Below are 27,524 nucleotides of genomic sequence, written 5' to 3'. Positions count from 1 at the left end.
AGTAGTATACATGAGTCATATGGTAGTATTCCTTTTTAAATTTTCAAGAAATATCTATACTGGTTTTCATAGTGCCTCTCACTTTACATTCCCATCAGTAGCATAGGGGATGCTTTTTCTTCATATCCTGGCCATCAATTTTTTGTTGTTTGTTTTCTCTGTCATAGCCATTCTGACTATTCTGAGGTGAGATGGAATCCTAATGTAGTTTGAATTTGCATTTCCCTGATGGATAAGAATATTGATGCCTTTTCAAATATTTATTGACCATTTGCATTTCTTCCTTTGAGAACTGTGCAATTTTAGATATAGCAGATCCAGCTTGCTCTCATCTTGCTGCTTCATATTCTAGATACTAAATGTTGGAAGTTTATTTAAGTTGTGCAAGAGAAAAACTTAGCCCATGGTCAGGACAAATCTCTCTTACCCACCAGTCCCACAGACACTCAGACCCAACCAAGTAAACACACAGAGACTTATATTATTTACAAACTGTATGGCCGTGGCAGGCTTCTTGCTAGCTGTTCTTATATCTTAAATTAACCCATTTCTTTCTATTAATCTATAAGTTGCCATGTGGCTGGTGGCTTACCGGTACCTTACATCTCGCTTGTCATGGTGGCAGCTGGCAGCGTCTCTCTGCCTCAACCTTCCACTTCCCAGAATTCTTCTCCTCCTTGTCCCGCCTATCCTTCCTTCCTGGCTACTGGCCAGAGTTTTATTTATCAATCAATCATCCACAGCAGCTAAATATAAGAAATCCATTTGAGCCCAGCATGATAAGGAAATCCCTCTGCACTGTATAGACAAGCATGGTCTAGTTCATAGAGCCCTGAGAGAGGAGAAATACATGAGTCGGAAAGAATTAAGGGGGGAATGAAGAAAATTTAATTTACAGGGGTCCAGGTAAGTACAAAAGTGTTACCAAGTAAAAATCTCCTGTTGGAATGAGTGACTTACCACTCATGTTAGTTGTTAAGGTTATATTATTTCATCAGGACATCTAAAATTAGTTAGGAAAACTGTCAGTGAGAATTCAGAGGTTATCAGTAAACACCACATTGAAACTATAAAACAATATAAATCAGAAATATGTGGCTATATAAATAGCTTAATTTAAAAAATTAAATTAATTATAAACAAATTGCTTCTGTTTTATTAAAAGTTAAGTTCAAGTGCAATTTGACAACTGGAGATTGTGAAAATGAGTATAGTGTGTGAGGATGCATTTTAGCTTCATTGTCAAAGAAAGTGAAAAGAGTTGTAAATTTCAGCTTACTCTTTAAAGAACACATGGAAAACAAGTAAATAAATAGTTTTCTGAAGTTGTACAAATAAAACAATTGGGAAATCTCATGGAACTCAGTTGTCTTAAGAGGTAGGAAGTCACTGGTGGCTGTTCCCCTGCTTCTCTGATCGTTCAGGTTCTTACCCCATAACTGACTCCTGGCTTTTATTGGTAAAGAATGATGAGATTTACACATCATTCTATTACTGTGTTGTCTTAGGGAGGATGTAATACAGTGATACCTATTCAGAACTATGCATCTCTTGAGATGATTTACAAGCAGATTTGTTTATGTCTAGTTTGTTTGAGAATGCCACCAACTTACTTATTTTGTACATTGTTAGAGGCTTCAGTGATTTATTGTTTTAAGAAATTTTTTTAGAATTGAAAATCATATTTAAATAGAATCTACTATGTAAAGCTGTTGTGTATAAATTTAGGAGGGCATTTTGTTTTTCACATAACTTCATTTTATCATTTTAATCAAAAGTCTGTTCTGTTTTAGGATAAAGTTGTTGCTGTTCAGTTCTGTAACAATGGAGACAGGTAATTATGGAGTACATATTTGTATAAAGAAATATTTGATGCTTTTTTAAATTACTCCTTCCAAACCAGTACGGTTGCTATCCAGACATTGACTTCTCAGGAAACTCTCTTAGAAATCCTTTGCTATGCTAAACGTCTGTGTTCACATCACCTTCCCCAGAGCTAAGCTATTTGAGCTCAGTTTACCGTTACTGCAGTTGCACCTAGAAATTTTGTACCCCAAGCCACCTTCTGTAGACCTGGAGATTCCCTATTATACCCCAGTTTCACTAACTGCCAAAGGGTTTTTACATGATCTTGGTTACTTGAATTGTTTGGCTAGTTTGTAAAGATAAAACCTAAAAGATGCATTTGTGCAGAGGGGGAGATTATTTTGTATAGTCCGTGGTACTGATGCTGTCTGCTATCGTTGGGAGATAACGTTAGACAAAGGAGCTCAGAGTTCCTTCTCACCTTACAGACACATGCATGAGGCAGAAAATAGCTATTTTGTTCCATCACTAGGTTCAAAGTCCATGTCTGTCTTCCTTGATATCTTTCTCTCTCTGAAATTTTTTAACTCAGTAGTGACCATAGTCTATCAGCTCTTCATCTTCCCGAGTTCTTTCTTGTTTACTTTGCTTTTTCTGTTTTCTTTTTTACCACCTAACTTAATCAAGAATTCTTCTGTTATTTGATTAATATGTCTCTGACAAGTAAACATTTGTTCTATTCAGAAAATTTTTTTAGCATTTTCTCTTCTATTGCTCTAGAATAAATTTTAAACATCAACATGGCATTTCCAGATTCTGGACAACAACTTGACTTAGTTAGACACAGGCATTCTTTTTTTCATGTGAATCTGTACATTTTCCCTAGTTGCTTTATGCATTGTTCCTATTCCATATGTTCATATTATTTCATCCATTACTTCACTTCTACTTTCCCTCACATAAGTCCTAGCCAGAAATGTCATTCCCTACCTTCTACCTTATTTTTTTCCTCCTACATGTCCTACCTCCCTTCTCCTTGTCTCTTTTTCTTCTTCTTCCTTCTCTGCCTCCCTTTCTCTCCCTCCTGATTCTATCTTGTCTATGTCTCATCTGGCCTTGAAGGTTCATGTCCTACTTGGAGCCTTTCCTGGGGCCTCCAGATTTTATATTTATTTTGCCATCCTCTGAACATTTGTATCACTGGTCTCTGCTACTCATAAGACACATTCCCTATCTCTGTAAAAGCATATCTTAGATACACTTAGCTGTGAACTCTCTAAAATATCTGATCTCCAAATGTAATAGTCTATGCTGGTCTAAAATTTGATAAAAAAAATAGATCAAGTTAGCATACATTTGTATCTATATGCCTATATGACAACTCTGTGGGTGACTGTTTTATTTCTAAGTACTTTTGAACAGAGTAATTACAAAGATGAATTTTGACCAACTTTGTGAACTATAAAAGCAAATAACGAGGGTTGACAGTTTATCTGTATTAAGAATGACAAAACCTAAAAGCAAAATTTAAGAATAACTTAACCATATTACCATTCTTAATTGACTTTTAAATCTATTTGTGTGTGTGTGTGTGTGTGTGTGTGTGTGTGTGTGTGTGTGTGTGTGTGTTTGAGACAGGGTTTCTCTGTGTAGTTTTGGTGCCTATCCTGGATCTCGCTCTATAGTCCAGGCTGGCCTCAAAGTCACAGAGATCTGCCTGGCTCTGCCTCCCGAGTGCTGGGATTAAAGGCGTGCGCCACGGCCACCCTGCTTTAAATCTGTTTTTATTTATTTGGGTGTATGTGTTTGTCTGTGTGTGTATTTGTGTGTGTTAACCACATATATGTGGGTACCTGCATAGACCAGAAGAGGGGCTTGGATGTCATAGAGCTGGAGTTATAAGCAGATGTAGGCCATATGACATGGGTGCTGAGAGCCAAATCCAGGTCCTCTAGAAGAGCAACAAGTACTCTTAACTGCTGAGCCACCTCTATGAGTTATTATTATTATTATTATTATTATTATTAGGTTTTTTTCGGTTTTTTGTTTGTTTTTCGATACAGGGTTTCTCTGTGTAGTTTTGGTACCTGTCCTGGATCTTGCTCTGTAGACCAGGCTGGCCTCGAACTCACAGAGATCTACCTTCCTCTGCCTCCTGAGTGCTGGGATTAAAGGTGTGTGCCACCACGACCTGGCTAATTTATTAATTTTTTAAGATTTAGGATTTTTTTTATTTTTAATTGTGTGTGTGTGCATGCATAAATAAGTGTCCACGTATGTGTGGGTGCCTAAGGAGGCTAGAGATCAGGTCCTCTTGAGCTGGAGTTAATAGATTGTGAGCCTCTTGATATGGTTATGGTTCTGGGAATTGAACTTGGGTCTTCTAGAAGAGCAATATATGGTCTTAACTGCTGAGTTATCTCTATAGCACTTATTTTTACTTTGAATTCTGTGTGTGTGTGTGAGTGTGTGAGTGTGTGTGTGTGTGTGTGTGTGTGTGTGTGTGTGTGTGTGTGTTTCTACAAGCGGGTATGTGAATCTGAGTATAGTTGCTTACAAAGAGAGTCAGAAATCCTGCATTGGAGTTACAGGCCTTCTTAACCACTGAGCCATTTCTTCAGCACCCATGTTACTATTTTTTCCTACTAAAAGAACCTGAAATTTTAATTTCTTGTCTATTTGTAAATGTGTATTTCCAAAGCATTGTTACTACATCTTAACTATCAGAATTTTCTTTAAAAAATTATAGGATATTTAAAAATTTAATATTCAATATATTAAGTATTATAAATTGATCCTTTCTTACAACTTTTCTTCAGATTCTTATTTTTTTTCAAAATATAGGGAAACAATTTGGCAGTACACATCAAGAGCTTTTAAAGATATGCCTCTTTTAACTCAGTACAATATATGAGATTCTACAAAGACAGCTAGAGATGCCCGTCATAACATTAAGTTTAAAGCTGTAAAGTAAAACGAATATGTCTTAGTTAGGGTTTCTATTGCTGTGAAGAGACACTATGACCATGGCAACTCTTTTCTAGCTTTTAAAATTTTTTTTTATTAAGAAAAGTTTTTTATTCGTTTTCCATGCCAATCAAAGATCCTCTTCTTCCCTCCTCCTGCTCCTCCAGCCTCCCCCTCCCAACCCACCCCCTATTCCCTTCTACAAGAAGGTAAGACCTTCCATCAGCCAACTCTTATAAAGGAAAACATTTCATTGAGGTGGTGGCTTACAGTTTCAGAGGTTTAGTCCACTATCATCATGGCAGGAGCATAGTGGCATGCAGGCAGACATGGTGCTGGAGAAGGAGCTGCTGCTACATGTTGATATGCAGTCAGCAGGAAGTAGACAGAGAGTTCTGCATCTTGAAGGCAACAGGAAGGGTTCTGTGACACTGTGCGGTATCTTTAGCATATATGAGACCTCAAAGTCACCTCCACAGTGACACACTTCCTCCTACAAGACCACACCTACTCCAACAAGGCCACACTTCCTATTATGAGCTTCATTAAGTAAATTTTGATATATCCATATAGTTGAACACTTACTGAAATTGATATAGCTTTATACTTATAAATGTAGATTAAGAGCTACAAAATACAGTTATGAACAATCTTGTATATGGTGGGATTCTGTTTCCTAAGGGGGAAATGGGTCAATATATATGTTTCAATGGATTTTTTTTTTCATAAGTCTCTTAGTATATAGCTCGTGCTGGCCTTGAACTTGTAATCTTCCTGCCTCATCTTGAGTGCAACAGGCATGCAAACATGTCTGGTTTAAATGCATGTCTGAAAGATCAGAAAAAATGCAATATCAAACTTGTGGGTGAACAAATATACTATAAAAGGTAGCTCATAATAAAAATGTCTGTATATTTATAGTGTTGTACAACCTTCAGTGTTAATCTTTGAGCAAACATGTTCTTTAACCCTATAGCATGCTCATTCCCTTTAGTTGTGAATCCTCAAGCCTATCATCACTCTTTCCCAGCACTGGGCAACTGTCCTTCTCTTTGTCATTAAACTTACTTGTATGTTCAGTATTCACCCACATTACAAAATGTATCAGGTTTTATTATTGAATAATAGTCTGTTATATGAATGCCATACTTTTTTTATCCACTGGTAAACATTTCATTTTTTCTGCTTTGGGGATTATTGAGTGTTTATGTGGACTAATGTTTTCATTTCTTTTGGTGGATTTGTCCCTGGAATAGGATTGCTGGGGCGAAAGGTAACTTTATGTTTAGCATTTCAGGAACTGACAAACTGTTCTCTAAAATCAGTGTACTGTTTTACATATTCCAGTAGTGTATGAAGGTTATTCATTTTATAATCAAGAAACTGTGATGAGTTTTGGAAAAATAACAAGGTTATTTTAACTTTTTTCCAGTTTAAGATTTGTTAGTGGAAGTAGAGATGGAACAGCAAGAATATGGCAGTATCAACAACAAGAATGGAAGAGTATAGTGCTAGATATGGCTACTAAGATGAGTGGGTAAGAATGGATGTTAGACATTTCAGGGGGTCTCCCGTGGCTTATCGTCCTTTGCATTGCCCCATATTTAATAATGCCTATAATGTTTATGTTAGTAAATAGTTTGAAATTAATTACTAGACATGAAATTTACACCTTTATTCAGTCTCTTAGCAATTGTTCCTTTGCTGTTTACCTTTTACTCTAATTACTGAGGACTCCCTTATATTTCATATTGTTAGCATTTATACTTGGCATTATATATGCATTTAATCAGTATCTGCTTTCATCAGAATACTTATTAGAAGATATGTCAGTCTCTTTGAAATAATTAGATTTATTCATGTTTGACCTTTAAATTGATTACCTTATTATTTCTTACTCAGAACCTCCTGCCCAGAGGTGGTACTGCCCAGAGTAGGCTGGGCCCTCCCCCATCATTAATGGTTAGTCAAGAAAATGCCCTAGAGTCTTACTTAAAGACTTAATGGAGGCACTTTCCCAATTGAGATTCCATCCTCCCACATGACACAAGCTTGTGCAAAATTGACAGAAAGCTGACCACAACTATTTACCTACCATATTTTTTAACCTTCACTGCCATCAATATATGAGTAGTATTCCATGATGGGGTACAGGTTTTTTTTTCATATATACTCTTAGACTTTTTTTATCTAATCATTTGCATTCTCATAGAAAATTTTGTCATAGTTTGCTGTTTTGTGTTTACCTTTGTTAAAATATGCAAGATACAAATATTTCAAATTTTTGCTTCAGGAATAATTTGACATCTGCAGAGGACAAAGTCACTAAGCTAAAGGTGACCATGGTGGCTTGGGATCGTTATGACACCACTGTTATTACTGCAGTGAACAATTTCCTTTTGAAGGTTTGGAATTCTGTCACAGGACAGCTTCTTCATACTTTGTCTGTAAGTATTATACTTTTTTTTTAATAGTTTAAATTTTTCTTTTATTTTTTATTTTTTTAAATTTTTTCAGATTTTTTTTATGCCGAATGCCATTTATTGAAGGAGAGAGGAGGTCTTAAATACAGGCTTACAGCACAATGGGAGAACCCTGGAGGGCAGACGTTCGCCACAGATGGTTTACAATCTTGCATCTAAGCTGTTAACGGCCATTGTGCAGGATACTAGACAAGGAACTTCCCTTAAGCATTCAGGAGGGTGGAACCCGAGAGGGAATTAGCATAGGGAGGATATCAAGGTCAAGGTCAGCAAGCAAGGCAACAGTTACCCAAAACGGGGGCCAGGGACCAGTATTATACTTTTTAATAGGAAAAGAAACTAGGCCTAATGAAGTGGTGTGTTGTAGGTCCAATGCTTAGGAGGATGAGGTATGATGATTACTTTAACCTAATTTGAGAGCAGTCTGGTCAGTATAGTGAGACCTTGTCTCTAAAAAGAATGAAAAAGGTCAAAGTACATTATTCTACGAACAAGACATGTAAGTTTTACTTTGATTTCTATTGCTTACTAGCCTTTGGAGAATATTTTGGGGGTCTTTTGGTACATCCACCAGATAGGTTTAATACATGATTCACCACTGAAAACAGGAATGTTTTTATTATTAATTAAATTATTCATTCATTTCACATCCTGACCACAGTTTCCCCTCCCTGCTCTCATCCCATTCCCCCAAAACAATTCCTTCCCCATTTCTGTTATAGCTGTTAATTTAATAAATCTTTGTAAAGTTCCGTCTTTGTAATTACCTTAAAGCCTTGTTTAGTGACACTCTACTTCTGGGCTGACTCATAGATCATCTGTTTTCACTGAATTGTATAGTCATAGACAAAGCTACTTTTCTCTTTTTTTTGTCTTTGTTTTTTTCCTTCTTTGTTTCATGTAGCCCAGGCTAGCCTTAAGTTTTTTATTTAGCAAATGAGGACCTTGAATTTCCTGTTCTTCCTGGTTCCATCTCCCAAATCCTGGGATTATACGCATGTGCCATCACATGGTTTTATGCAGGGGTGTGATATTAGGCAAGCACTCTGCCAATTGATCTAAATTCCAAGCCCTTCATTTCATATAGTACTTACATTTCAATTGTAACAATTTATATCAGGATCTTGGTGGGGCATAAAGCTATTCCATTCAAACAATGCCTCCTGAGCATCTACTGTGTGAAAGGTTCTGGACCAGGTATTAGAAATCAGTGGAAAATTAAGCAAAATTTTCTCCTTGCAGCTTATTAAAAGAGAATACCTTTTATTCAAATAAGGGTTGATTCTGAAAAGTGCAAGATGTACCAATTCAAATTTCTACCAGTGATCAGATCTGATCTGGGAGAGACTTTTTCCTAATGTACTCTGAAGTAGATATGCAATTACCATTTGAATTATCAATATCAATTCATGCTTTATTGACTATTCTTTTAGGAAATTGAAAAATAGTGGCTGTTCAGATTGGTTCTTTAACAGAGGTCTTAGTTACAGAATAGAAAGAACATTTTTAGTAGTCACAGGAAAGAATTTTGGTTGTCTTCAAGTTATTGATGGTACTTTCTGTAGTGGAATTTTACCTATTCATCTTAGCAATTTATATTTTGGCCCGGTCTGCACCTATTTTTTTTTTTTGAGGTAAGCTTTCACTATATAGTTCAGATCAGACCTGTGAGTTCTGACACTGCAGATACCATGGTGAAAATGTTAGATGGAACCAGTCAAGGTTTTTTATCATGGTGGTAGGGGTGGATGGTAATGAAATATAATATTCTATTTTCTTTTTTCCTTTTTTTGTCCTCCAACCCGTATTTTACTTTGAGATCGTATCTTGTATAATTCCGACTGGCTTGAAACTCACTTTATAGTCACAGGTGGCCTCTGATTGCCCGCATGCATGCCTTGACTGCTGGAAGTACATATGCCATCACACCCTGCTTGTTGTATTTGCTGTGGCTTTTAAAAAATTATTGAAGTCCTACATCTCCAAATTACATTTCAGTGGTTAGTGAGCCTTAATTATCTTTCCGTGTCTTATCTAAGACTATCAGGTTTATAAAACCAGCAGTTCTGCATTTAAGGCCCTCTAACTAAAATATTTATTTATGAAGTACCCATGAGTGGATGCTAGTCAATTGGTATGTATTAATTCATCTCAACTAGACTTCTAGTGCTCAAGATCTTTTGGACAAATAAACCAGACATCTGGTGTTGCTTTTCATTTCTAATATTGATTTTCATCACAGGGGCATGATGATGAAGTATTTGTTCTAGAAGCACATCCATTTGATCAAAGGATCATACTTTCAGCAGGTCATGATGGGAACATTTTTATTTGGGACCTTGACCGAGGGACCAAAATTCGAAATTACTTTAATATGGTAAGAAACCTGTGTTTAAAGTTCATATTAAATCTTACTTTGCTTTTTTGATAATCCAGTGGCCTAGGACAAAGGAACAGCTTGTCATCTGTGTATAAGTCAGTGAAATAATTCAGAGAATGATTCAGGGGCTTAGAGTTAGATCTTTCAGCATGGCTACTTATTTTGGTGTTAGCATATTTCATATTCTGATATGTACATCTAAACTGAAATGTTCAATCAAATTTCTTACAATTGGATTGAAAATGTAAGCTAAAATACCAAAAGATCAATGTTTAAACTGTAATTTCATTTCATGAATACAAAGAAAAAATTAAATCATGAATCTGTCAATGGTATACACCTCAACTGTGTGAGTTTCATAGTCCAAAACTTACTTGGAAAATATATATTTGTACATATATACATGTTCTTTTATTGTTGTTGTTGGAGGAGACAGTGTCTCATATAGCCCAAGTGTACCTCAAACTTTCAGGGTAACCAGCAATGACCTTTAACTCCTGATCCCCCTGCCCTACCTCCTGTGTGCTTGGATTTCAGATGTACACTGCCATACCTGGCTGTGGCTTATTTATTTGTTTCTGAGACAGGATCTTGTGTACTGATAGAGATGGCTGTGACATAAATCTCATAGAAATAACATAAAGACTTGATTAGTTATAATTTCTCTGAGTAAAACATCATTCTTCTATGATGAGCATACTCATATCTCGCACGTTTAGGGTCCTTTTCTTAAGAATAGTTCCAAATAAACAATGCTAAACTGTGGCTGGACCTTTGAGCTCACTTCTGCAGACTTTATATATAGATCCAGATCATTGATAATACTATGTCTTTTGTTAGTGGATTATTTGCATAGTTTACTTTTAAGATAGTTACTGAAAGGCTTATCTTATAACTGAAGATATAAAAATAATATCTTCACTTTGTTGAATAGCACCATTGTCAGTTTGGGTGCATATAGATCCTTTTAACTCTCCTCCTTCATCCATTTATTATTTCATACGTTATTATGTTAGGTGCAGTTGTTCATTGTGTCCACCTCAATTTTCTCCTCCATAATTATAGTTCAGAGATTTATTGTTTACTCTAGGGTTCTGGCTACAGAAGCCAGAGAGTACACTGGAATGTTGATTCATCACATAATTCAAGGGAATAGCTAGGAGAAGCTATTGCCTACTTAATATTTGAGAAGGACTCTTAAAATGACTTAAAAGACTCCTCTGAATTTCAGATTGAAGGCCAAGGTCACGGGGCAGTGTTTGATTGTAAATTTTCACCAGATGGAAACCATTTTGCCTGCACAGATTCCCATGGGCATTTGTTGCTCTTTGGCTTTGGATGCAGTAAATACTATGAAAAGGTTAGTATATATAATTTTTGTTACAGACAATAATTTGGGATTGTACCATTCATTGAAGGTTTTCATTGTATGTATTCATGGAACATGGTACTGTGTTGCATAAGGAGATTTTTGTACAAGTCTATATTGTATATTGAGAATATGTCCTTCCCTTCCCCCCAGATAGTTTCACTTCTTCATTCATGTCATAAATATAGATTGCTTTTTGTATCAATATGAAATCTACGACCCATGTATGAGAGAAAACATATTTCTCTTCTTCGGTGCTTTAAAGTTTTCAGTGTACAAATTTTTTATCTTCCTTGGTTAGGTTTATCACAAGGTATTTTAGTTTCTTTCTGAGGCTGATATGAGTGGGGTTGTTTTCTTGATTTCTTCTCGCGTGTGTTTGTCATCAGTATAAAGAAAGGCCACTGATTGTTTCACATTTATTTCGTATCCTTCCGCTGTTCTATCAGCTTTATCACCTCTAGAGTTTTTCTGCAGAAGTCTTCTAAAATGTTTTTTAGATTTATTTATTTTATGTGTATGGATGTTTCACTTGCATGTATATATGTGCACCATATGAATGCCTGGTGCCCTCAGAAGTCAGAAGAGGGTACCCTGGAACTGGAGGTACAGATGGTTGTGAGCCAACGTGTGGGAACTGGGGATTGAATCCAGTCCTCTGCAAACAAGTGCTACTAACTGCTGAGCCACCTCGCCTAGTCCCATGTGGTGAAGTCTTTAGAGTCTCTTGTGTATACAGTCATATTATCTGAAAATAAAGCAACTTTGATTTCTTCGTTTCCTGTTTTTATCATCTTTATAGCTGTCTCTTGTCTTAGTCTTCTAAGACTTCAGACACTGTATTGAATGAGAGTGAAGAAAATAGGCCTGTTTATTCTGGCTCTTGTTGAAAATACTTTGAGTTTAACTTATTTACTTTGGTGCTTACTATAGTTTTTTTTTCATATTTATCTTTTATTATGTTGAGATGTTATGTGTTTTGAACTTCATTCATTTATTTTACGTGTATGGGTATTTTATATGTATGTATGTTGGTACATCACACGTATGCCTGGTGCCAGTGGAGACTAGGAAAAGGTGTCAGAGCCCCTGGAACTGAGGTTACAAATGGTTGTGAGCAACCACGTGGGTGCTGGAGATTGAACTCCAGTCCTCTGGAAGAGCAATCCGTGCTCTTAAGTGCTAAACCACCCGTCCAGCCCACATTTCTTTTCTTAGAGATTTTATTCTCATGTGTAGATTTGTGTGTATCTGTGTGGGTATGTTCACATGAGTGCAGTGCCTGTGGAGGATAGAAAAGGCCGTTGGATCTCCCTGGAGCTGAAGTTGCTGGTAGTTGTGAACTGTCTGATGTATGTGCCAGGAAATGGATGTGGGTCTTCTGGAAGAGGAGTGTGTACTCTAAACTGCTGTGCTGTTTCTTCAGCCCTCAAGATGTGCTGCTTCTAGTCTTTAGTACTTTTGTCATACCGGGATTTGTCAGGAAGAAGCCTTTCTGTATTAAATGAGATGATCCCCTGATTTCTGTCCCTGAGTCTATTTGTGTGATAGATTTATTGACTTAGATATGTAGAATCATCTCTTGTGAATTGAAGCCAGCTTGATCATGTTGCATGACATTGTTGATGTGTGCTTGAGTTTGGTTGGAAGTATCTTATTTTTGCTTCAATGTTCATTCGGGATACTACTCTACAATGTTATTTTTGTTCTGTGTTCATCTGGTTTTTGTATCAGGGTAATAATGGCTTTGTAAATAGATTTTGGTAGCATTCTTTCCTTTTTCTGTTTTATGTAATTACTTGAGGAGCATTGGTGTTAATCCTTTAATGGGCTGATAGAATTCAGATTTTTTTTTAAGTTGAGAGTTTTTTCCCCCTGATTGGTTCAATCTTGTTGCTTGTTATACTTCTGTTTAAATTGTTTATCTCGTTTTCAGCTAATTTTGTTAGGTCATATATGTAGTCCTCCATTCACATCTTTTAGTTTTTCTGCTAAAAGTCTGGCATCAAACTTACTGCAAACCTCTCCAAGTGCTAGGATTATAGGTATGCTGTAGCACACACAACTCTTTCTTTGTATTTTATTAGCTATGAATCTAGGGAGACTGTGGAATATTATAGTGGGAAGAGACCTCACCATCATTGAGGTTAGCTCAATAGCTTTTAATATTGTTGATTTGGTTGATGTTTATCACTCTCATTATGCATATTATGCTTAATTTATTCTTACTTGAATAAAAATAAGAACTCAAGTTATATAGGTTTGTGTGTTTGTTATAAGTCAAATCAAAATACACAACTTCTGATAGATTGTTGCCTTATTTCTTATCCTAATTAGGGAAGTATAATATGAGGTCTTCAAAATAATGCAAATCATAGAATTTCATAGATAAGAAAACTACTATCTAGGTCATTTGTTTCTTCCTAGAGGAACATATGACAACATAGAACTATGAGAGAACATAAAAACTGTGTGATTCAAAATATATATGTGCTATAGGAACAAAAATAAGGGCCCAGACTATACATCTCTGGTATGTTAAACACTAACAAAACATCTCTCACAAAGATTCCAGATCAGATGTTCTTCCACACTGATTATCGACCACTTATTAGAGATGCAAATAACTATGTATTAGATGAACAAACTCAGCAAGCTCCTCACCTCATGCCTCCCCCATTCTTGGTGGATGTTGATGGAAATCCTCATCCTACAAAATTTCAACGGCTGGTACCAGGACGGGAAAATTGTAAAGATGAGCAGCTTATTCCACAGTTGGGATATGTGGCTAATGGTATGTTATCTCCTAAAGCAAATTTAAAGTGTTGCAGATGTATGTTCCTTACTAAATTCTGAAAGAGGTTATAACAGGCATTATATATTATTTTTATTAATTTTTACTTGTACATTACAGCTTAACAGAGTAGTTTTTCATTGTTTAGCTCTGCTATGCAAAAGTAACTGGTTTAAGACAAACAGTAACATGCCCAAGAGGTAATTTGTTCACCTACCACAGTGGAAACCATTACCATATGTATGACCTTGTTCTGTATAGTGACTTCTGGTAATGATTAAGCTTACTAACTTTACTATATTAAGCTTAATTGGTAAAATTATATTGATTATAGTATGAATAGCTCATTTTGAAAGCTGCTAGTTAGTGAACCCCCAAAAAGGAGACTAGGTTTCTTTAGATAGATGTTTCAGCTGTGTAGACTGACTGTCTTTTCTGCTTCATCTTCCATAGAATGCCTTTGTATTGGTTTGATACTTAACAATTTTCATTTAGTTATAGAGGAGTAAGTTACAGATTTGCAAATAGAATTTCCTTTCCTCCTTAAATTTTTTTTTTGAGACAGGATCTCACTATGTACTCCAGGCTAGCTCATTTGCATTTCTGTCTTAGGCTTTACTGTTGGGATTACAGGCATGTGCCACCACACCTGTCTTCTGGATTTTCTTTCTTTGCTAGGAAATTGATGCTTGAATTGACCTTCATTAAATAAAATGAAATAAAAATTTGTAAGGCAATGTAGTAGCATTTGGTTACTCTGATGATTTAATATTTATTAACTAAGAGAAAAATGTAAATAAGAAATAGAATATCAGACTGAAACTATCTAAATAAAAACTAATTTAGCATACTTAGTATTACAAGAACTAATTACTTTAATATTCTGTCAAATGCATTTGATCTAATTTCAGGGCGAGATGAAAAACAGGACATGATGCATTTAAGAAAGATAAAAGTTAAAGTTTTCACTCAGAAGTAAATATTGAATTTGAGTTTATCATAAAAATAATTTTCTACTTATTAAGACACTAGTGTTATAAAAACGAAAATACTTATTTACTTAAAAGACTTAATTTCTTTCAGAATGAAATTTTCATAAGAAAAAGATGCAGAATCTAGGTAACTGTGACTAAGCTTGTTTATAAATTACTTAGGCCAGGCATGGTGGCTCACAGCTGTAATCCCAGCACTCAGAAGGCTGAGACAGGAGGATTGCCATGAACTCAGGCCATGCCAGACTATATAGTGAGTTCCAGACCAAGTTGGGTTACAGAGTAAGACTCAATGTAAAAAAAAAAAAAAAAAAAAAAAAAACTTACTTAAATCTCTAATTCTTAGAATATAGCATATAAAAAACTTGTTTTAAAATGGATTATTTAACATTATAATCATTCCTTAAAATGCTTAGATAACAATGTCTAATTTAGGACTATTGGTTAAATCAGGTACAAATGCTGAATCATTAAATATATTTTTAAAAACTCCCATAAAGTGTTATTTCATGTATACTTTATTTTCAATTTAAATTATTTCTAATTACTTCTCTCACAATTTATAAGTTAAGCTTACTTTTTTTTAGACCATATGAAGGTATACTAAAACGTAATAAATTTATCTGACTTTCTTCTGTCTTTGGTCTCATTAAGGTGACGGTGAGGTGGTAGAACAGGTAATTGGGCAACAAACCAATGACCAAGAAGAAAGCATTCTTGATGGGATAATCAGGGAGTTACAGAGAGAACAAGATCTCAGACTAATTAATGAAGGAGATGTTCCACATTTTCCAATTAATAGATCATATTCTGTTAATGGTGGTAAGTAGTTGTATATTTGTGGAAAGTACAAAAACATATTTTAGCTATTTTACTTATGCCATGTATAATGTGATAACATTTCATATTTATAAATGCAAACATTTTAATTAATTTATAACTTTAATATCAGGTATTCCAAAGTAGTATGATCTCATTGTTACCATTTATGACTAAAAGGATTCAGCTTCTTCAAACAAATGTAGGTAGTGTATTGAAATACAATATTCTTCCTGACTCAGTTTATTGTCTTGGAATAAGTCTGGCCCTTTTGTTGGGGACCCAACCTATGAAGTTTTTAAACATAAACCACCTTAAGTGTAGAAAGTGCCATTCCAGTAGTTGGCCCTTCTTGTTGAAAGGACAGTAGCAGCATATCATCCTTCACTTCTGAATGAGCGAAATAGGCTAGGAGAAAAAAGTCTGGTCCTCTCTTAGGGAATACAGATACGACTCCTGAACAGGCTTGCACAACAGCTTATTCTGAATACCAGTAGAAGCTATTATATAATTAATTATTCTTTTCCGCATTTACTTTGCGTGTAAGTGGTGTATATGTGAGTATGTGTGTGTCCACGGTTTAGAACTCAGGTCACCAGAACAAGCACCTTTACCTGCTGAACCATCTTGCTAACCCCAACATGAATATTATTATTATCTATTGTACATCTTCTTTCACTTACCATGAAATGTGCCTATGTACCTGAGATTAATATGTATATATATTGAATTGTTTCAATCCTAATTTGTCAAGAAATGTAAGTTTTTTGAGACAGTGTTTCTTTGTGTAGCCCTGGCTATCCTAGAACTCGCTCTGTAGACCAGGCTGTCCTCTAACTCACAGAGATCTGTCTGCCTCTGCCTCCTTAGTGCTGGATTAAAGGTGTGAGCCACCTCCACCTGGCAAGATTTTTTTCTTAGTGCTAAGGATTGAACTCAATGTCTTATGTAGCAAAGTCTCCACCACTCAACTACATCTTGAGCCCATTATTTTTGTTTATGATTAAGTTTTGCTGCATTGTCCACAGTGGCCTTAAAGTTGGCAGCCATCATGCCTTGCCCTCACAAGGACCAGGAGTTTTAGGCCTATACCAGTGTGTCTGGTTGTTTCTTTTTATACTTACATAATTACTGTAATTTTTTGGTAAGATCACATCACATGTAGGTTTGCACAGAAATGAACATATTATTTAAATTTGAGGCAATACACAGAATGATTTTACTTATTTCTTGAGTATTTCACAAAATTATAACAAAACGGTTCTTCACTTGGGTCCCTTGGGGCGTCTAACTCAGTTAAGTTTTCCTGAACCTTGGACAAGATTAGTAGACTGGCAATCCTGTATCACAGAGTTTCTTAGATCCTAATTTAGATGTTCATTAGGGAAATCAATATTTAGCTCTACTTCTAATACTAACTTGCTATAGGTTAGAAATTCCATTAGCCAATGGAACCCCACTCACTTCTGTTTGCAATGCTCATTTTGTTTGGATTGTTTTTGAGTGCTTATTTCTATAGCTGACATTTACAGTTTTCTATTTCTGTTTTATTTGCAAATATGAAAAAATTAACAGGAAGCTTATTAGAGGAATAAAAGAAAAATTTCTGTCAGTGCATTTTTCTTATTGATTATTAATCTTAAAATGAATTTTGATATTAAAAATGATTTGCTAGCTGGATGTGGTGGCTCATGCTTTAAATTCTGTCATGGGAGCAGGATCACAGTGGTTTCAAGGTCAGTCTGAGATGCATAGTGCGTTCCTCAACAGCCTGGGTCACAGAGTGAGACCCTGGTTGTTGTGGGTTTTGGTTTTACATTGTTTTTTTTTGTTTGTTTGTTTTGTTCTGTTCTCTCTCTCTCTCTCTCTCTCTCTCTCTCTCTCTCTCTCTCTCTCTCTCTCTCTCTCTCTGTGTGTGTGTGTGTGTGTGTGGTGTAGTGTATGCATGGGGAGGCGTGACTGTCTCTCATTGAATCTATTGCTAACCAATTCATCCAGACTGGCTAGCCAGCAATCCCATGGCCCCTCTTTCTGCTTCTCGGGCTGCTGGTGTTACAGGCACAGACACTGGAGCTGTGTGCTAGACATCCAGACTCAGGTCCTCATGCCTGCGTGGCAAGCGTTTTTCTGACTCAGCTGTCTCCCGAGTGTCTGCTTGTACTTTTCAATTTTTTTGTTGGTTTTGAAAGTTTTAAAAGTTTTATTCTGAAATATTATTTTTAGCAAGTATCATACTCTGTAGCCTAGGCTAGCCTACAACTCATAATCTACCTCAGGCTTCCAAGAGTTAGAATCTCAGGTGTGCATCTCCACACTCACTTAGTTTATTGAGAAATGTCCTAATTAAGTAAACAAAGATAGATAGAATTTAGATTTTTTTAAAAGGTGCAACTTAAACTATTATTATTGCATACGTGTGAGTCTTTCAGATCATATTTGAGCATAGTTTTGTATTCTGTATTTAATAATGTCTGATAAGCAGTGCTTTGAAAAAAATGAAAGGAATTGAACAAAATTTCAACATTTATTCAGTACCTTTATATTTATAACAGTCTAGAAACATGAAGATGGCACAGAAAAATATAGAACGGGGGCAACAGTTACTTTCATATTTCCAGAAGTCTCTTTGGTTTTTTGCCTCCTCTCCTCTCTTGTAGGGATCAAATCTAGGGCCTCGTACATCCTAGGCAAGCAATCTAACACTGTTACAGTGCCAGTCCAGGCATCCTGTCTTTGAAATTTATGTTTTATTTAGAGCTCTAATCTCCAGCACTGGTGTCTTTGTTCAGAAAACTGTTTTTCCTTGCTTTTGCTTTAGCTCTGAGTAGTCCAAATATGGACATACCTTCTTCCCCAAATATTGGGCTTCGGCGTAGTGGTCAAATTGAAGGTGTTCGGCAAATGCATAACAATGCTCCTAGGAGCCAGATGGCCACTGAACGAGATCTCATGGCCTGGAGCCGAAGAGTGGTGGTAAATGAACTAAATAATGGAGTCAGTAGGTGAGTTGATATGGTAACCTTCATAAGAATATTCTAAACTGTATGTTTACAAATGAATTATTTTAAATTAGCCTAATAACCAAGATATTCTAATCTAGTTGCATCATGTATTAGTTTTTCCATATTAACTAATTCTAATTAGTTTATGTTGTAACAAATATCATCTTAAATGTGCTCAGCTTTTGATAAATGCTTTGGGAAATAGTGAAAATGTGAAGCATTATTGCCAATGCATTAGGTTATCATCTAAGTTAGGGTAAGAATACAAATATTATTCAGAAAGAATTCATAATAGATCATATGTGAACATGAGTAGCATATTTATCATGTATTTCACAGTGCCACGAAAAATGATCACCAGCTAAATATTGGAGCAGTTTGTATATGCAATGTAGATGTGCTTGAAAATGTTGTTTAAATGGTCTTCGTTGGTGAAAAGATTTCATTGACATAATTTCAAATCTAGAATCACTATTCTTACTTGTAAAACTACCTTTTATTATAATATATAATTAATCACAATGAGAAAATGGTTATATATGTGCTATATATTTATATATGAACTATTACAAAGAACATATATAATTTATTTTAACCATACCACCTAGCCAAGTATTTTTAACAGATAATCCAAAAGTAGCAAAAAATATTTAATTTCCATTTTCCCCTCTACTTTCTGGTGTAAGTAGGAATCAAGAAAGAAGACATCTAATTTTACGAGTTGCAACTGCTAGAATAGAGAAAATTGAAAAAAATCTTGTTTAAAAGTAAACAGGAAGCAGGGTATTAAATATTTGCAGACTAATATTCATTGCATTGTTATTCAAATGAGCAAGTGGTGGAACAAATCAAAAATAAATCAGTAAATAAATAGATAATCATACAATGGTATTTTATTAGTCCATAATAAAGCCATTCTGGTAAGTGCTGAAACGTGAATAAAATTTGAAGCTATCCTGCCAGGTGAAAGAAGAGAAGACATACACAAAAAGGACAAATATTGTGGAACTCCACTTAACATATAATATTTAGAGCTGGCAGATTCATAGACATAACAACAGATATCAGAGGTTTTCAGAGCCTAGAGGAATGGAGAAATGAGAAGTAACTGCTTAATAGGTACAGAATTTATCTTGGGAGTGATGGAAAACTAGTCGGAATAGGTAGTGGTGGTGATTGTAGAACATTGCCACTTTGGATATAGCTAAAATGACTACAGAGATAAAATTTTTATTTTGAAATTGTTCAGTTTTCAGATTCGATGTTTAAAAACTATTGGATTCTTTTTGATTATTTTGACTTGCAATATTTTATTAGGGTTCAAGAAGAATGTCGAAATGCAAAAGGGGACCTAGAAATTAGTCTTTATACAGTTGAAAAGAAGAAAAAGCCATCTTATCCTATCCAAAGAGTAAGTTTGCTTTTTCCGTGCTTTGTAATCTAATGTTTGCAAATAGAAGTTATTTGAAAGGCAACAGTTATCAATCAGGAGGATATTTAAAGTTGATATCTGCTTACAGGGATCCTAATTAAACCTCAAATCCATACACATACTTACCTATATATACATACATACAAACATCCATACATGTTCATGGTTATTAACAGAAACATTTAAATAAAAGGTTGTCTTTTAGTGTATATTATAAAAATACTATTTTCATATGGTTAAATACAACTAACTTTTTATTGATCATCCGTCACAACGTAAAGCAAATGCTAGATCCATTAGATGAGAGGTTGACAAGCTCATGAATGAAATCCTGTTTATTTTAGTTAATTACATTTTATTGAAGTATAGCCACATGCTCAGTTATAGCTTGCCTTTAGTTGTTTTTTTGTTATATATAAAGACAGAGTTGAGTAGTTGGAATAGAAATTATTTTACCTAGAAAGCCAGACATTCTGACCTTCTACAGTTTGCTGACCTTACTGCAAACCCATGTATAGCCTACCTAATCATGTAAGCAAAATCTAACAATCCATTGAGATGTACTGGATTCATTTCCCAGTAGACCCTGCTATGCAATGAATGGGATACCTGTACTGCATTTGTCCTAATAAGCTTATTAATACTCCTCATTCACCAGTCAAAAGGCATCAAATGGAAACTATTTCTTCCCAGGTTACAACCACTCTATCGAATATGGTTAATTGGAGACTCTGATGATTTTTCAGTGTTTACAGGAAAGCTAAGCAATGTATCCTGAATTCTAATTATTTTTTCAATATCAATGAACAAAATTAGGGGTAATTATCATAAATACCTCAAAATATTTGTACGTGATTTTGATACCTGCTTTAAATGTGTATATTGTGGGTTTTTTTTTTTTTTAGTTTTTTAAATCTCTAATACAAATCTAATCCATGGTTTCTTTTGTTTTGCTTATTTGCCAATTGTCAATTTATCTGGAAATGCTAGGGTTTAGACTAGTTATATAAGCATTTAGGTATTTCGGCCAGTATTTAGACATTTTCATATACGTTGAAGATGAAAGAAGCCAGACATGGTGGTGCTTATCTCTAATCCCAAAATTTGGGGGCTGAAGTAGAAAGATAATGAGAGTTTGAGGTCACTCTGGATAACATAGTAACATTTACATATAAGGAAAAGAAACTGGCCCTTCAAGACTGGAAGAGTTTTAAACTTACTCCCAATGACATATTAAGGCTGTAGCTTTGCTGTGTGACATTATCAACATTAATGTTTTCTACTTATATGTATTAGATATTGCAGAAAGGTAGATATTACATTAAATTTTATTTGTTAAAATTAAGTACCTTTTATTAATAGTCTCCTGATGTAACCCTGCCTAGCCTGGAAGCCCTGGCTAGCCTAGACCTTGCTATATAGACCAGGCTGGCCTTGAACTCAAATAGATTCACCTGCCTTTGTCTCTGACTCCTGAGCACTGGGATCAGATTCATGTGCCATCAAGCTGGGCCCCTAATTAAGTATGTTTTAAACCCGTATACTGAATTGATAATCTGCCAGCTCTGGGTTAGAATATCAGCTGAACTGCCTGTTACTAAAATTGTCTGTTTTACATTGTTCACAAAGAGTAGGACTAACTCCAGTGAGATAGAAGAAGTTAAGTTCCTTGCTTGTTATCTGATTGCATACCTCTGTGCTCAAAAATAGAATTTTTTTCGTTTTGGTTTTGGTTTTTGAGGCAGGGTCTTTCTATATAGCCTCTGCTGGCCTAGGAATTACGATGTAGACCATGCTAATCTTGAACACAATGCTCCTTCTGCTTCTTGACTCTTGAATGCTGGAATTACAGGCGTGTGCCATCATGCCAGGCAAGACCTGACAATGCTTTATAAGGGATTTATGCTCAGGGTTAAAGATGACAGCATATGGTGCAGGGCTCTGCAACAGGCTGGAATCTTACTATTTTTCTTGTTGTTACTATTTTTGAGACCATGTCTCATATAGCCCAGGTTTGCCTTGAACACTGTAGTTGAAAATGACCTTGGACTCCTGAAGTCCATATCTTACTTCAAACTCCTACCTCCATTCATAGGTTTGGGGAGTATAAGTATATGCTACATATCTGATTTGAATACTTTTTATATGTGGATTATTTTGAGTCTTTCATCTTCTATGCTTAATATAATCTAAAGTTTATTTTATGTCTATTGATTCTCTCCGGGCATTTTTCTACAAGGAAGATGTGCTAAATTGCTTCTAAAAATTATTTTTCTGGGGCCAGAGAGATGGCTCAATAGTTAAGAACACTGGCTGCTCTTCCAGAGTGCCCAGGTTTGATTCCTTGTACTCACACTCACAATCATCTGTAATGCCCATTTGAGGGCAACCAATGAATGCTCTTTGTGGCTTCCATAGGCACAAGGCATGCATGTGATATACAAACATGTGTGGAGGTAAAACACCCATATACATGAAATGAAAAATAAATACAGTCAGAGTCTCACTCTAGCCCAGGCTGGCCATGAACTTATTTATGGTCCTTCTGCTTCAGTTTCCCGAGTGCTGGGATTACATGTAAAGCTGTGTGAAATTGACTTAAAGATATTTAATAATCCTTAAGAATCTTAAGAATGCTAATCTAGAATGAAAGAAATATAAATGACTAAGTCTAATTAGTCTTATATTTCTTTTAAATAAATAAAGTACATTTAAGGATTACATTAAATATAACATGGGTTTTTATTCCTGCTATGATAATTGTGAATAATGTGCCATCTATAAACTCTAAAGGGGCAAATTCTTGCAACCTAGGTATTCAGTTTTGTATTCCTTCTTTTCAAATACAAATGTATTTTTCCTCCTTTTTTCCAGAATGATTATCAGCCCAGCTGTGGGCGGTCTTTACGGAGAACACAGCGCAAGCGTCAGCATACTTATCTAACACGGTCCAACATAGAGCATAACTCACAGGCGTCATCTCAAACTTCAGGTGTACAAGAAGATTCAGACAGCTCCTCAGAGGTTAGTTAGAGCTGCTATTATTTATTTAATGTAAATTTTGTTGTTTTCTCTTTTGTACCATTCATTCAAGTTTACTTTTAAAAGTCACTTGAATAGAAAATTAAGAGGTTTACTCATTAATAAGGCGCTTACACGGATTTGGATATCCCATTTAGTCCTTTTGATTGTCTTTCCTTACTTCTACCTAAATCCTAACTTCTGCCTAAGATACTATCTTGGCAAGAGTATAGTATATGCCAGAAAAAGTTTGTCTCTGTGACAGTGAGATAAGATAGTGACAGGAAATCTTCCTAGAAATGGAAAGAAATAAGACATAAATAATAGAAATAAGACAAACAGTCGCAGAAGTGATTCACTCTGTAATTGGCTTGTACATCCATTTTATTTTATTTTATTACCAACTACCTATTCTGGAAGTCATTGAGTGTTGATTTATCTCAGACCTATCATGCCAGTGAACAAAGAGTATGGCAGTTCTTTTCGTCTTGTTCCTCTGTTCCCCAATCCTATTGTTCTTTTAGGTGCATGAGAGTTTTACTGCACATTGACATTATATAGTACTTTCTTTCTTCTGCTATTCATGGTTCTTAAAGTAATATTTCCCCTTTCCTCCATGAATATCTTGACGTTAAAAGTGTACTCACATAATATTTTTAAAACTTTTTTTAGTATGTAAGAAGGCTATAAGTATTTTGAGATTTAAACAGTTTTTTTAAGAAGTAAAAATGTTTTATATCAATAAACAGTATAATACCAGACCTTGTAACATAGCCAGTAGGTTTGTTTGTAAATTTGAGATCTATGTCGAAAATAATTATGTGCATTTGAACTAGAATGTTTGATGAAGTAATGAAGTGTTATAAATCAAATAGTTTTTTCTGTATTACACCAGCTGCTCCGAACATATATCTGAATTGCTGTCTCTTTACTCTAGGAAGATGAAACTATTGGTACAAGTGATGCTTCTGTGGAAGACCCTGTGATTGAGTGGCAAAGTGAAAGTTCCTCCAGGTACTTTTAATTGACCCCAAAATATTCAACATTTCATATGAGGTTACGATTTTGTAGGAATTTGATAAAGTCATAGATAAAATAGTATCATGTAATAGAAAAAGTTCTGGGTTTGAAACCTACGTACCATTTATTTCTTCATGACTCCAGTACTTTCTCTGGATATAACTGTAGAGGTTTGTTTCCTTTATTTATAAAATAAGCTTTTTTTAAAATTTATGATTCTGCTTCTTTGCAGTTTTGTATAATTATTTCAGGTTTTGGTCTTTTGAGATAGAGTATTATTATGTAACTCTGGCTGTCCTTGGACTCACTATGCAGACCAAGCTAGCCTCAAACTCACAGCAATCCTGCCTGCCTTTGGGCTTAAAGGCATGCACCACTATTCCCAGCTTTTATTTCAGTTTTAAAACTGTATCTCTTTCATCATTTCAGCAATAGGATTGATTATGTTTATTTTTAGGCTGTTTTGTGTTTCCAACAGGGATTTTAAATCCTGCTATAGTAAATTAAGTGTTTTTATTCAAGAAGCATTTCATTAAAATAAAATAGTGATCAAAATTCTGTATTTTCTTCTTTCTTTTTCAGTCCTTGTCATGTAAGTGCTCTTCGATAACAAAGTGATCACTTTTCCATTATAATTTTGATTTATTTACAGTGATTCATCAAGTGAATATTCTGATTGGATAGCAGATGCTGGGATAAATTTGCAGCCTCCCAAAAGACAAACGAGACAGGCAACACAGAAAATATACAGCAGCTCTGAAGATGAAAATGTGAAGTCATTGGAAGATAGGCAGAAGAAACCTAAACAGACTAGAAAGAAGGTTTGTAATATATAAATTGTTTATCTTTGCCTTGGTTTTCTTTTTTGCCTTTGATATTTGAATATTTAACAGTGACATGTGCTTTTTGTCTAAAAATTACATTGTCTTAGAAGCCAATTAAATAAAATTTTAATTGACTTGAAAGCATTATTTTTAATTTCTTATTATCAAAGGTAACAGTTAAATGTCATCATTATAATATGTTATTAGACTAGAATGTTGACAATTGCTTGTTAAAATGTAGCAAAGTTCCACAAGAATAAGCCATTAATAATATAAAATGATTGTTCTTGTCATTACCCAATTATAAATTTGTATTCCTATATACATTTTACTCATAGGATAGAAGAGTTTGATGAATTTGTATTTTATTTTACCCCATTATCCTTCCTTTCCACCACCATAATTTAATTTAGGGGACATAATACTTGAATCTGCATAGTTCTTTGAATTTGATAGTTTAAGTTTACATGTTAATGTTGTGACAAGAATATGCTGTTTCTATACTTTCTATTTTAAAAGAATTGGTGTTCTCTAGAACACCAAAAAAAAGAATCTGTGTATCTAAATGGAAAATGGCTGATTCCCTTAACATGAGATCTGCATATTCTTCTTACACAAAATTTAAAAGATATTAGTAAACTAATATAATAATCCTATTAGTATTCGTAAACACCAATACTAGGGTTTGAACCTACTGCTTCACACACTACCACTGAGGTATATATACCAGCTTTTTTATGTACTTTTTCATTTTTTAGACAGAATCCAAGTTGCTCAGGCTGGACTTGCGCATTCTTCTGTCCCAGCTTCCTGAATATCTGGGATTACAGACCTGCAATATCTGCTCTGTCTTAAATTCTTAATAGTCACTATTGTATTACTATTGTTTGAGTTGCTGTGGTCTAGAAACATGAAGAGAAAAAATGTGTTATTTTTAGATGGTAATATAATGTCAAGCTATTATCTGGGATCCGTTCCTATTGGATATGTTTAAAAATTACGTATTTTCAATGTGAATTAAGCCTGCTATTTTAAATAATATTTTCCTGTGTTTTTCATACTACTATTCATGAGTTTGCACTTATGAACTATTGTTATAAATATTGTAATTGGGTTTTTTTTATTTGTTTTGTTTCAGAAAGGGGGACTTGTTTCTATGGCAGGCGAACCCAATGAAGAATGGTTTGCCCCTCAATGGATCTTGGATACCATACCACGGCGTTCTCCATTTGTACCACAGATGGGAGATGAGGTACTTGTTGCCCAATAAAAATCCTTTTGCTTTAAGAACACTACTGGGCTTGAGAGATGGATCAGCAGTTAATAGCACTGTTTTTCCAGAGGACCTAGGTTCGATTCCCAGCAACCCACATGGCAGCTCACAACTGTCTGTGACTCCAGTTCCAAAGAATCTAATGCCCTCTTTTGGCCATGGTGGGCACCAGGCATACACATGGTGCACAGACATTCATGCAGGCACATAAAGTAAAATAAACAAACAATAACAGAAAAAAATTTTTTTAAAAGAAGAAACAATTAACATTGCTGTGCAGTGGTGGCACATGCCTTTAATCCCAGCACTTGGGAAGCAGAGGCAGGCGGATCTCTGTGAGTTTGAAGACGGCCTGATCTACAGAATGAGTGCCAGGACAGTCAGGACTGTTACAGAGAGAAACCCTGTCTCGAAAAACCAAAACAACAAACAAACAAACAAAAGAATAATTAACATTATTCAGTCTTGGTATATTACATTGGTTTTAATTTTTAACTTGATTTATTATTGAGTATATGTGCATAGTTGAGGGGAACAGAAGCTACAGAGCACAGATGAAGTAGAGGACAGCTCTGTGGAATCATTTCTCTTTCTGCCTTTTACATGGGTTCCAGGAATTCAACTCAGGTCACACAACTTGGACAGCAATTGCTTTTAATGACTGAACCATCTTGCCAGCTCCAGGAAAGTCATATTGTAATTCTGTTGTAACTATATATGTACTCTTTGTGTCTTTGGTCAACTGCGTATTTCTTGAGGAACGTGACTCAATATAATCAATTTTTTATCCTTCGTAGGGGTCTGATATTATGGAGTCAACATAGTAGATGCTAGGTTAACATGGAGTTAAATTTATTTATGACTGATTTCTAAAGTTATGAAAACAGTTGGTTTCAATTGTAATTTTGTAGAAATGAGTGGTACTTTGAGTCCTCATTCAAGAACTAATATTGTTTAAAAAATTCAACCTGATAGAAAATATGCTAAAGCAGGTATGTCCAATCCAGAATATCTGTGAACGTGGTCCAACCCATTTGTATATAATATTATATTGCAAGATCAAGAAGTTGAATCCCTGTGCTAAAGAATAATTACTGAATCTGTGATTGAAGAAACGTAAATACTCATTTATAATTAGGCATAGAAAAATCTAATATAATATTACCAAGTAGAAACTTTTAGTATCTTAGTGAAATTATGGTTACCTTGGAATGTCCTTCCTCTAGTTAGACTGTTTTGTCTTATGTATTGACTGACTAAATATTTAAGCCTTTTTTGTGTGTGCTGGGGGTTGAACCCAGGGCTGATACATACTAGGCAGTTGTACCATTCTGTTGTACTC

The 27,524-nt window shown here is 35.1% G+C and overlaps 1 protein-coding gene across 1 annotated transcript in view; it reads left to right on the top strand.

The window, feature by feature from the left end:
- The window catches only part of Brwd3 (bromodomain and WD repeat domain containing 3), a 105,410-nt gene that overhangs the window by 46,675 nt on the left and 31,211 nt on the right, over window positions 1–27,524 (top strand). Inside the window, exons 12-24 of the mRNA XM_059251486.1 lie at window positions 1,794–1,834; window positions 6,206–6,310; window positions 7,067–7,220; window positions 9,499–9,633; window positions 10,868–10,996; window positions 13,574–13,799; window positions 15,446–15,613; window positions 18,429–18,612; window positions 19,930–20,023; window positions 22,919–23,068; window positions 24,003–24,079; window positions 24,738–24,906; window positions 26,048–26,161. Of these exons, the coding sequence (XP_059107469.1) occupies window positions 1,794–1,834; window positions 6,206–6,310; window positions 7,067–7,220; window positions 9,499–9,633; window positions 10,868–10,996; window positions 13,574–13,799; window positions 15,446–15,613; window positions 18,429–18,612; window positions 19,930–20,023; window positions 22,919–23,068; window positions 24,003–24,079; window positions 24,738–24,906; window positions 26,048–26,161 (1,746 nt within the window). The remainder of the gene's footprint in view (window positions 1–1,793; window positions 1,835–6,205; window positions 6,311–7,066; window positions 7,221–9,498; window positions 9,634–10,867; window positions 10,997–13,573; window positions 13,800–15,445; window positions 15,614–18,428; window positions 18,613–19,929; window positions 20,024–22,918; window positions 23,069–24,002; window positions 24,080–24,737; window positions 24,907–26,047; window positions 26,162–27,524) is intronic.

This window comes from Peromyscus eremicus, chromosome X, assembly GCF_949786415.1.
Source record: "Peromyscus eremicus chromosome X, PerEre_H2_v1, whole genome shotgun sequence".
NCBI lineage: Eukaryota > Metazoa > Chordata > Mammalia > Rodentia > Cricetidae > Peromyscus > Peromyscus eremicus.
Note: the sequence above shows the minus strand (reverse complement) of the source record. Positions and strands in the feature narration are given on the sequence as shown.